General features: G+C 37.5%; 1 protein-coding gene across 1 annotated transcript; it reads left to right on the forward strand.

Moving 5' to 3' along the window:
• The first annotated feature begins 6,778 nt into the window (after positions 1-6,778).
• On the forward strand, positions 6,779-10,914 carry ppp1r32 (protein phosphatase 1, regulatory subunit 32). The gene is made up of 11 exons (XM_055155880.1): positions 6,779-6,890; positions 6,962-7,061; positions 8,189-8,351; positions 8,417-8,462; positions 8,542-8,636; positions 8,719-8,784; positions 8,881-8,967; positions 9,697-9,762; positions 9,841-9,935; positions 10,717-10,839; positions 10,884-10,914. Exons 1-11 carry the CDS (start codon positions 6,794-6,796, stop codon positions 10,912-10,914), a joined length of 969 nt encoding a protein of 322 aa, XP_055011855.1. The 5' UTR covers positions 6,779-6,793.
• Positions 10,915-12,958: the final 2,044 nt, after the last annotated feature.

The following is a 12,958-nucleotide window of genomic DNA, read 5'->3' on the forward strand; positions in this document are numbered from 1 at the left end:
GTTTTTTCTGATCTTGACCCAAGACACAGCAAGGTTCTGGCAGCCAGGAGAGTGCATGGGAACGCAGACCGAGGACCCTGTAACACCGTAGTGATTGTTAGGTGTGTGTCTGTCTATGGTAGTAATAGTGATCTCTGTGCAGTGCCTAGACCCCCACAACACTCCCTGATCCTTCCTCTTCCTCCCTCTTTCTATACTCCCTCCTCTTCTCTGGTGTAGTGTGTCATGTGATGAAGTACGTGCTAAAATACAGGAGGATTTTGTGTGCGCTGAATCTGGCAGTGGCTTTCTTTCTCCTCATGGGCTCAACCACACGGCTTCTTCATTACCGCGCTTAATTTTAATCCTGCACCAAGTATAGATTTCCAATTCGTCCACTCAATTGTTCATTTAGTACCCCATTCAGCTACTAATACCTCACAACCAGAGTCTAATTTCCCTGTAATCCATGCTTCTCTAATCTATCTCCAATCCTTGATCCATTAGCAGTCACCACATTACTATTAAAAGCCCTTTTTGTTTTTTCCCCAGAGTTCAGATTTAAATTTTGCATATACACAAAAGCGGAGACCTGCTTTGCCCCTCACTTACGCCAATGAGACGTAACATTATGACAAATTAGATGGAAAAAAAAAATGGGTCTAACTGTGTGGGTTATTTATGTCATGTTGAAAAAATGGCTAGTTTTCGAGAGGAATGGACAACTATGCCAATAAATGAAATAACTTGAGTAATAACTAAAGTTGATGATAATCTTATGCCTGATTGGTGTATTCTCTTATGTCTTTTGTAATTTCCAAATAAACCCAGAGGAGAGCAGCTGCCAGCATACAGTGTACTCACAAACACAAAGCAGCCATATTTGACAAGCACATTGTGTGACTTACTCTATGTAGCATGAGCAAGAGACAAGCCTTAATGATAGGACCAACTACAAAATGGAGGTATGGCATTTGTGCATTTGTAGTGGACTATTCTTACCTTCCCTATCTCCCGCACCAAGTTTATTACTCAGTATTCCAATGTGTTGCTTGGTTGCTCTGTACATATCTGTGTAGTACTTCTGTTGATGTCCTGTATTAGGATAGTAGCGGGTTCATACTGGGCTCTCCTCCATGGATGTCCTCCTTCCAAAAAGGCCTAAAGATGCTTTTTCCAAAACTTCAAACATTCCACTATATAAAACCATGTAACTAAACAGATTCGAGGTAACATAAGCTAAACAGCAGAGGGGCCAGGGCACAGATGTCTTTACCTGGAGCCATGTTAATAACCATTTTACTCTATGCTTAAGCCCCTCTGTATGCCACACACTAGTCTAGCTGCTCCTCCAGACCTCACGCTAATTTCTCCTGCCTCTAGGGTTCAGTGTGATAAGTGGAACTGATAAAGAGGTGGGTTGTTGGTGTGAGGTGCTAGCCCTGGGAGGCAGCAGCAGACTTTTCCCTGTGGCTTGGGTCTAAAGATGGAGGATGTCTTGGAGATACTGGCCAGTAGCACTTGGGTTTTGCGTTCCATGTTTTTGTGCCTCTCCTGATTTTTGGCCGAGCAGACTGTGATCTTATTGGTTGATTTTCTTGTTCTCCTCCACCCATCAGTGTTACTGAGTGTGTTGGGTGGGCGGAGTCTTGGAGCTGAGCTCTGATTTTGTTCCATATTAAAGAATCATTTTTACAACAAGACTCTGTTGTTCTCTCCTCATTTGAATTTGTCATGTGAAGATTTTTGTGGGAATTGATCATTCAATACCGATTTTGCTTATAAACAACTGTTTTGTATCTATTCAGTCATGTGTGTCGACACTCATCTTTGCCCAATGGAAAACACTGCCACTGATTATGGCCATGATATATGCATCCTGTGAAGTACTCATATTAAAGCAACAGAGCTTCAGACTTTGCAGCTGATGTCATCAGCCTCCTATGGAGGTGTGACGCTAACTGTAGACACTGCTCTGTCTGAAGCTCTGTTACTCAAGTTAGACTTTAATCTGAGTTTAATCTTAACACAATTTGACCACAAAGAACTGACATAACCTCTTAAATAACATGGTAGTCACATTACCGTGAGTAAGTCACTCACCTTTTTTTTGTTGAAAATCAAACACCTAAACAGGATCACCAACACTTGTATTGATCACAGGCTCCTGGAAATATGAGTTTTCAGATTTTTCTAACACACATTCCACCATAAGAGATACATGTAGAACAGTGTGATGTCACTGCAAAGTATCAATAGATCTAAACATAAATTCTGTACTCCATGGGGGTTATTTGTTTACATAGGATCTGAAATCTTGTCTGGGGGCATAGTTGGCCCTGAACCCCCCTTTGGGATTATTTAGGATACTATACTCATATCATGGCTTACTTTTCAAATTAGAGTTGTCTGTAATTAATACCATAGACATAAATAGAACACAGTGGCACCCCTATTGTTGCAGTTGCCATGGTTTAGGGATGTCCAGTGATTGGCTGATGTTGTTATGCCTTTGAGAACAATTAAAAATGTATGGTGCGTGAGCCACATTAGTCAATCGAAGCTAAATGAATCCCAGCTCTCCATGTCTGACTGCAGTGAACCAGTGATTTGTCTGTTTGGAGCTCGGAGACAGCTTCTCTTGTAGTTCTTAATTAACCGCTGCACTCCCAGGTCCCCTCACCTTCGACATTTTACACTTTAGACTAAATCAGGGCGTCATTACACTATTCTGTTTCAGCTAACACATTGTTTTTTTTAATTTAATCTCCCTCTCACTGAGCTGCACAAAAGCCTGTCTGGGAGGTGTCAAGAATCGTTTTGATTTTAAATGTCTTTATTTTACGCATGGCTTCCTTTCCTTGTCTACTGCTGCCTGCTTAGCATTACACGCACAGGACCTAACTCAAATTCAAAAAAGAAAAAGAGAGAAAAAAGATGACAATGCAATTTGGCCTAAACCATGCGTACCAGATTTGCCTATTAAGTACATAAGTCAAAAAGGGAAAGAGACAGATAAGCTGCGGTGGAGGAGGAGAGCACCCGTGAGAGCAGATTCAAAGAGGGGTCTCAGCTCCTGTCCTGAGCTAAATATTATAATTCCATTCTTTTCTAGAGCAGACAGTGAATCTGCTTTTATCCAGACTGGGACACACGGGACTAACCAGGCTCACATGGACACGAGGGTCAAGGATTTATCCCTCCCTGAACCGTGACAGACGGCTCAGGGCATTTGCTCAACAGGAGACCCTCGCTTGCATCACCTGTGTCTATTTTTAGCAGCGCTGCACCCACCTTTTGTCTAATACGCTTCCCGCAAACTGGTACCTCAAGAGCAGACTGTTGTGTGGCTTTATGAATAACTGTGAATGCATCAGATGCATCAGGAATTCCCAAAAGGAGACACTTGTCAGCAGCCACAGTTTGGATAGTCTCTGAGACTACACCTCCCAATATTTACTATTTAACTATTTACACTAAATATTACATACATTTTTGTTGTGTCACTGGGCAAGACACTTTGCTTGGTCAGTCAGGTTTTCAAACCACTCCTTGTCTTCATGAAGAGGTTATTGCTTTGCCTGAAATATTCCTCAGTTTTGCATTAAATTATGTATGTTACCTACATAGAATAGGTGACACCACCAGGTACAGCTACAAGTTAGCTCTGGGGAGAAGCGACTTGGCCTGGTTTGGTCTCCAACATGATAGAAAGATGTAATGCCTTACTGTGAAACACTCAAGAAAAAGCAATAATATCTCCATGAACACAAGCATTTGACGGACTCTCCACCGGAAATGTTACACAATGCACCTTTAATTTAGTGCCATAGCCGCACCTTCCAGGCAAAGCAATCTCACTGGAAACGAGCAAGTGGTGAAACCCCAATCAGAAAAGTTGCTTAGTGCATGTTTAATAAGCTATAGGGCAAAGTTATATAAAGCCTCGAATCAAATGGGATAATCTTGGCCCAGCGCCTGCTCTGGCTGTATGTGCATTTATAATTAGAAATGCCAATAATGTGCGCATTGTGCTTAAGAGAAAAGGAGCAGGAAATGAGACTGTCACTTCCAATGATGCAGGCGGTGCTCGCAGTTATTTTTCGTGGAGATAATGAACAGTTCCAGACTTGGGCGCGACAGCACGTCAAGCCACAGAGACGCTGGAACGGCAACTCTGGGCAACAGCTTGGTACGAAGCGGTGAGTGGCAGCGCGGGACAGATGGAGGAGAGAGGGAGAGCACGGGCGATGTGACAGAGGTGAAGATGCGGCGTGCGTCCAAGAACAACACATAAGAGACTCTGGGGGAACGTGGGAATTAAGCAAGAGAGGTGTGGAACAGCATACTGTACTGTCTGAGACTAACTCACTGATCCAAAATGCGTGATGTTTACAGAAAGAAAAAGTGTACCCTAGTAAGTATCTACTGTAGAACAAAATAGGTCTATTAGTTTTGCAATGATGCCTTTACTTCTGCTTTTGTAAAGGTCTGGACCTTACTTAGTGTAGTATCAAAACATGGCATGATGCATCAAACCTACTATCATTATGAAAACATCTGAAAACCTAAATACATTTCTATGTTGGTCCCATTATGTGCTGTGTACGTGTTTGCAGCCTAATGAATGTGGTGGCATATTTTCCTCTCCTGTTAACAGCCCTATGCTACCTCTCAATCTCAGCTGGACATTTTTATCAACATGTCATGGAAATTTCAAGCCATCCATCATTTTACATAACCTTAATATCTTTATCCGAGCAGTTGTTGAACCACTGCATCACCACACTGCCATCCTGTGGCTGTACTCTGTACACAAATGCACTGTTCACTCACAGATTAGTAAGGAAGAACTGTTTGTTCCCAGTCTGTCTGAATGTTTTATAATATCGGAAAAACAAGAAAACAAATTAGGCAAAGAAAACAGGTGTTGGAACATAATATTTTTTTCAGTATTCTAATACAGCTGTTGAAGTGATTTAAATTATTTTGTCTAAACAAGGAAACATTCATTCAAACAATTTGTACTATATTTGTCTAAATATTTTTTTTAACACACTATAAAACACAAATGACCTTAGATTGGTTAAAAAATTATAATCTGCATGTATTTATGGTAGTGGCAAACACTATCAGCCAGAGGTGGTAACAAATCATTTTGCAAGTCTCAAGTCTCAAGTCTTTGACCTTAAGTCCGAGTCAAGTCCCAAGTCAAATACATGCATGTCCAAGTAGAGTCTCAAGTCACTGGCCCATCTATAAGTCCAAGTCAAATCCAAGTCATTTGCTTTGAGCTTCAAGTCATTTCAAGTCTTTAAACCAAAATACCAAATATATCTTAGATTTTTGCAATTTATATGACTTTTAAACTGAATTGTACTTAAAAAGTCACGGTATTTTTATATATGAGTATTTATCTAAAAATTTAAATTATTGAGATGCTATTTTTTCCTTTATAAATGTATTGACAAGAGTGAACATTATTACGGCCAGAACAGAAAGAGTTAAGATTTAAGAGTGCTTTATAACAGTTCACGTGTCATCTAGTCTAAGCATCAAGTCTTTTTAAGTCACAGGTCTCAAGTATAAGTCAAGTCCCAAATCACTGACCTTCAAGTCCAAGTCGAGTCCCAAGTCTTTGTCTGTTTTATCAAGTCAAGTCTCAAGTCAAAAATAGTGTCTCAAGTCTGACTCAAGCCCAAGTCACGACTTGCAAGTTCTCAACTCTGCTATCAGCACACTATCCTTTGTTTATTGTCTGGATACAGCTACTAGGTCTCTTAGCAACAGTCACCTGTTTATCTATGAACATATAGCAGGATACAGAAACTTTTCAACTGATACAGGTAAGTACAAATAACTTAACCTTTGTGTGCCTGTCATGATAAATACTTCAACCAAATCGACTTATCTTTAACTATATGTCAGATGGAAAAATAGCTTTTGAGGGTCAATATTTATCATGGGTACTTTTCTTTGTAGTAGTGGGGAACTTTTTTGTATTTTTTTGTACTATAAAGTATGAGCTATAGAGGGTTCAATAAATAACTTTTATGACTCATTATGTTTAGAAACAAACTAAGAACTAATGTTAAATTGTTTATTCTACTATTTATCTACTGTAGTTCATCTTTTCAGAAAGTTTTTTAAAATCCTGCTTTAGGGTTATTGTGTCAGTGGCATAAATTATTTTCAACATTATCATTTATCATCGATATTTTATCTAGCAATATTTCGAATTTCAAAGTTTCATATTGTGACAGGTCTACTTTAATGTTAGAATTTATTTAAATCAGCCTTACACAAAATTGAAGCATTGGTGAAAGGTAACAAAGTACAAAAGTAAAAGTACAACAGTTAAGTACAGTTTTTATGTATTTGTACTTTACTTAGATGAATTTTACAGTGGATACTTTTTACTTTTACTTCATTACATTTGAGAGCATGTATCTGTACTTTCTACTCCACTACATTTTAAATTTGACAGATAAGTATTCTTTATGGTTTGAGACCTGCTGAAATGGCTGAGATTTATTTTTAGCACATTTAATTTAAGCAAACCAAATACACAAAAAATGCTAGAAAACATAATAAATCAACTGAATCACTTTTGATGCTTTAATTGTTAAAAAAAAAAATAAAAAATGCTGCAAAATATGTTTACTTGAGTAATCTTTTCCCTCTATGTCAATACTTTTACTTAAATAACAAAGCGGAGTACTTCATCCACCACTGCCTATATGTCTCAAATGTTTGGGGTCGTATGGTCCTGCAGTCTCTGTTGTGAGTGAGGGTTTCATTACAACAGTCACAGATGGCAGAGCAGAGGAGCACGAGCAGTGTTGGAGCAACAGGCAGCAGGGGCCGGATCACCAGCAGCACCCTGCACTCCTCCCAACACACATCAGATGGTGAGAACTGATAGAAACACACTATCCTCATACACGTGGATCTAACATTTGGACATTTTTGACCCCTGCAGGAAAGAGGTACCGTCCAGGTGAATCTGGATTCACAAACAACCAGCGTCTTGTTCTAGGGTATCGTCCCACTTTGGACCTCAAGGACAATCCTCAGTATGGGTAAGTCTCAGGTTGATGTTTAGCTACATCTAAACATATTATACTGCCCCATAAGCCTGTCATGATAACACATTTTTAACTGTGTATTGCTGAAGTAAATATAAATGATAAACTGTAATACTGAAACCAACCCATAAAGCAGCATTATCCCCTAAAATGTATCCCAAACGTGCAATAGTGTTTAAAAAATAAGATCTGAAATAAATAAGTGACAGAATTTAAACCTTAAGGAGTTAGTTTATATTTACAGTTCAACCTTTCACAGCTCGAATCTAATCGTAGTACAGAAAAATAACAAAATGTTCCCACTAGGAGAAAGAAAAGAAAGAAAAGATCCCCATGATAAATACTGACCCTGAAAATGCACAGTTCCGTCTGTCATATATTGAATGATAAGTTGATATAGTATTTATCATGACAGTCCTACAACCCCATGATCATCATTATCTCAGCATTTTCTGTTGCTAAGCCTATTATAGTAACAATAACACAATCTCCTTACCAAACTGCCAGACACATTCTGTGTAATTCACCTTATATGCAAGTTTGTTTTCCATGTCTAGATATCTTGGATGATTGGCTTCTGTCAGAGGAAAAAATAAAACTGTGCTGCGTCATAAGATCCATAAACATGTCTAAAAGGGGTAACCAATCATATTTGCTGCATGTCAGGTGTAAAATTATTCCTCTAAATTAGCATTAGCAGATGGGGCCGACTGCCTCAGTAATGCAAAACAACATTTATGCAAGATATAAACAAAAATAAAAAATTCACATTAATGTACTGGCATAATAAATAAATAAATAAATAACTTGTGTTTTGATTATATAGAAATAATTTAAAAAAAAAAATTCTGTCAGATATTTCTCATAATAGACTTGTTGTGAGGAAGATGATAAAATGTGTGTGTATTACAGAATATTTAAGAGTGGCACCTGGTCCAAAAGGGATGCCAAATCTATATGCAAATCACTGTATAATCAAGCAGACAATTACATTTTAAAGCCTATGGGGAAATTCCATAGATAAAGACCTTAGATTCAATGACAGTAATTTTTTTTTAATCATTTTATAATTTATTTATAATTTATAGATATGTACAAAGTTGTCTGTTGTTTTCTTCCAGATCACTTCTATTTGACAATTATATTACTCAGACCAAACGGCACTACCAGCCTTATGTCTATAATGATGGATCTGGGTCAAAACCAAGTGTCTTCAACAAATTCAGAGAGAGTGGATTCTTTCAGCTGAATGTCCCCCCAAAACCTCTGTGCCACAATGAGAAGGTAAACAATGTTCTGATTTTTATGTTAAACTATCAGATTAAATGTTTACAGAACTCTTTTTCCAGTCAGAATACCAAAGCCTGTATGTGGCACATCCTCTCGTACCAACAGGTATGATTATTCAGATTTTTTTTTTTATTTAAAAGTACAAGTATTTGTATTTGAATGTGTTTTGTTTCAGTGTCTCCAGAAAAAAACATAAATATTGGTCTAAAAGAAGATTCAGGCTTCACCAAAGGAGAGGACTTGCAGTTCAACACATTTACAAACAAAACCTGTACCCCGGTTGGCATTTTCTACAGCTTTATAATATATGTAATTTACCTTCATTTTAAGTTTAAATGAATATAATGTTATCATACTGTAGTTGGAGCCTCGATATACCCACAAATCTGTTATGAAGACAGACTTCCAGGAGCCATCACATTCGCAGGTAAACTTCAACAGCTCTCCAACACCACAAAACAAACCTACCTACATGATATAAAAACTATAATAAAAAAGCTCTATAACTGTAAATGTGTTTCAGGGGTCAAATTTCATCCCCAACCTGTGCAACCATTCATCTCGAGAAACAGGCTACACCCGTGGCACTAACGCTCCTCTGGCCTGTCCGGTGAGTGCATACTTGGACAAACTTTATTGATCCACAAGCTCACACAAGAGACTGGTGTCATATAAGACATACCAATTATAACTATAAATTTATATGTACAATTAAAAATTTTAAAAAGTAGCTGCCCCATAAGCTGTTTTCAAATTCACCTTATTCGGGTTGAATTATTTGCAGGGGACTGTCGCTCTTGACAGCAGATAAGTTCTGTACAGACTATAAAGCTGTGAATCGGTGCAATGTTGACTTGCACATGAACATTGACCATTTTACACAAATGAACCTATATCATATTTAAAACTTTTCTCAAATTTACCAATGAAATGAATCGGATCCCCATTTAACCGGACGTGCCATCATAAGAAAGACTTAGACTTAGACAAACTTTATTGATCCACAAGGGAAATTATTTGAGCACAGTAATTCACGCATCACAATATATTATAACGAAAAACAAAAATATAATTGGTAATAATAAATTCAAAATAGATAGCAAAAATATCTGGTGTCAAAGAAGGCATGATTATATGAACGTAGACGTAGAAGTACAGTAATACAAATCTATCTCAGCTATATACAAGAGGTCGTAAGGAGAAACAGTGCAAAGATGAAATAATGATTAACATGGCAGAAGGTTACCTATTACATGAGGGTGAAATCTCCATTTAGGAGCATTAGGTGAAGAACATACTCAATTTTAAGTATTTAACTATTTAATCTTTCCCAAATTAGAGCTCTCTCCTGCCTTCTCCATGGAGGAGTCAAGCCCCCAACCTCCTGAAGACCACAGGGAAAAAGGTCAGGTACATTTTATATGATATGATTGTATTATAAAATATTGTGTCATTTTCATCTGAGAGAAGTTCTTTTTTATAGGAGCCATCAGGATTCCTCCACAATGCCCCAAACCACAGGACATTTCCTCTGACCCCACAGCACAACTCCCATTTCCTCACACACTATGACAGCGTGTAAGTGTTTTTAGTATCACATTCTTATTATTCTTTCTTTATTTATACACTTGTGGCAGCTGGTGGGGGGCGTCCAGCAGAGAACAAATAGGGAACAAAAAGACATCAAACAAAATGGTAATAGCATTTATGGCAAAGCAATAGAGTCAGAAAATTACTCCAACTGTGTCAAGAGTAGTTTTAGTGACAACTATAAGTTTTCTTTTGCTTGTTTGTTTGTTTTTGTTTCATTTCAAGGTCATATATTATGCAAAATTGACTCATGTGAGCTTTTAGCCACGTTATAATGCTGTGACTTCATCAAAAATTTACCTGGAATTGTGTTTTGTTTCACTCACACAAGCCTTTATTATTAGTCTGTCTGCATCTCCAAACCTCAAAATGCTCTGTTCCACCTTGTGATGTCATGAAGTGATAGTTTTCAAGACAAGAGCTACCTTTTACCTTTCATTCAACAGAGATTGAAAATTCCAGGGCTGAAATTATCCAAATGATTCTAGTGAAGAAGTAAGGAGTACAGTGCAACATTTCCTGTATTACCACATGACATCACAAGGTGGAACAGAGTGTTTTCAGTTTGAGAGAAGAACTTAGCCTAAAGCCTGCAGGGTTTGTGTGTTAAACATGTGTGAATGAAACAAAACACGACTCCTGATTGCATTTTCCTGGTTCAGTTGTTCAAAAACTATGACAAAGCTATATCTTATCTGTAAGTTATAGCTAAAAAGTATTTTTCCTCACTGTTTCCTTCAGGCTCAATAAAGTATCTCTCTGCCTCTAGGTTCACTTCTGATTCAGGTCTGAGAGCCAGCTTGGGTGGCACCGGTGTAATCCTCCATAACAAAATGAAAACAGGCTATAATCTACGTGATATTGACAGGTACACTCTGCACAAAGGCCCAAAGTACATTCACATTTGACTTTATTTATCTCTGTGGTTATTTCCAGGTTAATCTTCAGGGACTCAACCTTTACATAGTAGAAGCAGAACAACAATAAAGTCTGTTAGTCGCTATAGTCCTGTCTCTGGGTATTTCTTATTCTTTTATTAGTTGTTATAGGAAGTATTATTGTTACAAATCTTTGTCATTGTGAAAACTGACTTAATCGCTGGTTGCCGCACAAAGAGTGTCTCAAAGTGGATAATTTCCTGCTCTTTACAAAGTCCTTTTTGTATAAAGCAAAAATCTGTCAGTCATACAGTGACAGAGAGGGCCAAAGGAGGAGGCAGAATAATGCATCGTGATTATACTGTGATTCACCAGCCCAGAATGTTCATACTTTGCAGCTGATTTCATCAACATTCTTTGAAAGTGTGATGCTAACTGTAGGCACTGCTCTGTCAGAAGCTCTGTTACTCAAATTAGACTTTAATCTGACAAGAAAGAGCTGGTTTAGTTGGAACTAACTGCACTGATTTGTATTGTGAAACAAGTCTTTCACACATAAAATTAGTCACTATAGCTAGCAATAGCCAACAGTTTTTTAGTTAGTCACTCTCACATTTTTTTGTTGATCAAACCATACTACCATGAACACTTGTATGCATGCTGTTTAAATCAATTCTGTATTTTTTCTTTAGTTTTCTTTTGTGGCAGAGTTTGCATCTGTGCACTGTAGCAGGATTACTCCTGAAATTTCCACCATAAAAATACATGTAGAATACCCCAAGCGTGATGTCACTGCAAAGTATCAAGAAACTTGTGAACATAGCATTTAATTTTGTGTGTATACAGCTCTGGAAACTATACTGAGAGTTCTACTGTTAATACTACTAATTCAAAAATCTGTAAAACTTAAGAATGAGCAAAATATCACAAATTAATTATACCACAATGCCACATTTTCCATCGACCAACAGCCATACTGTTATGTTCTTTTAAAAGTGGATTTCAGATGTAAGTGCCACTGGTAATATTAACACCTTTTGTGAAGCAGTAGAATAGTGCATAATGAAGTAGTGCTTATTATTTAATGTATCAGTTTCATGGTGACTTTAGACACAGGGTCACATAATCACAAGAATAAATATTTCAATGTTGGTATAAATATTTCAGCTATCCAATAAACCATGAGAAAAAGATACATGAAGGATTGGGTTACACAGCAGCGTCGCATGAATAATGAGTGCAGAGATGACAAGAAGCAGGGCTAAACTGTGAAAGGACACATGCAAAGCTTTAACTGGTTTAATACTGGTTTGACTTAGTGCATCTTTGACTAGCTATTTTTGGAGAACAGCACATTTTCATCATTTTTAAAATGGAACATTCATGAATGAGACCCATTGTTCTGTACAAAATACTGATATGAACATTTGCTGTGAAATAAGGTATGACCACCTGCCTGATACAACAGCATATGAGGTGGGCACCACAGATAGACGACACACACTGCATCCAGTTACTTAAATGTAGGTCTATTTCATGTTTATAATTTAGGATTTAAGAGCAAGTCTTTTGCATGCTCCATGTGAATAAAGCTTTTTCATTTAGAAGTATGTTAACCTGCTAAAATCTATAATGTATATCAATAAACCTTAAATCCTTTCACCAAATCTCCCTTTGTCCACAGCTTATGCAAGTATAATCCTCCAGGCCTTCTCATCCTCCTCATTGTATTCAAGTCTGCTCTGCTATCAGGAAGATAGATCCTCCTCTAACGCATAATTTAAAACTGACTTTTTTTTTTTTTTCTAAAATATGATTTTGCATTCAAGTTGTTCTTTAAAGGTGCACTGTATAACTTTTTGTGGTTATGTTACCAGCTTGACATCATGGAGATGTTATTGCTTTGTCTGGAATGTTTCACAGTATGGCAATAAAGATTTGAAATTTACTGTAATATAAAACCATAAAGATTCTTGACAAAGACAATAACAAGCAGACACTCCAATGATAAAGTTACATAGTGCACTGCAATCTTTCTTCCATCTGTATATATCCATCTGCTTATGGTTGACTGGGACAATTCATCTGAGACACACAGAAGCCCCATGCTGTGCTGAGAATGTCTGTGATCCA

The sequence above is a fragment of the Boleophthalmus pectinirostris genome, unplaced genomic scaffold (assembly GCF_026225935.1).
Source record: "Boleophthalmus pectinirostris isolate CB_2022bp ecotype Guang Dong unplaced genomic scaffold, ASM2622593v1 HiC_scaffold_2, whole genome shotgun sequence".
Lineage (NCBI taxonomy): Eukaryota > Metazoa > Chordata > Actinopteri > Gobiiformes > Gobiidae > Boleophthalmus > Boleophthalmus pectinirostris.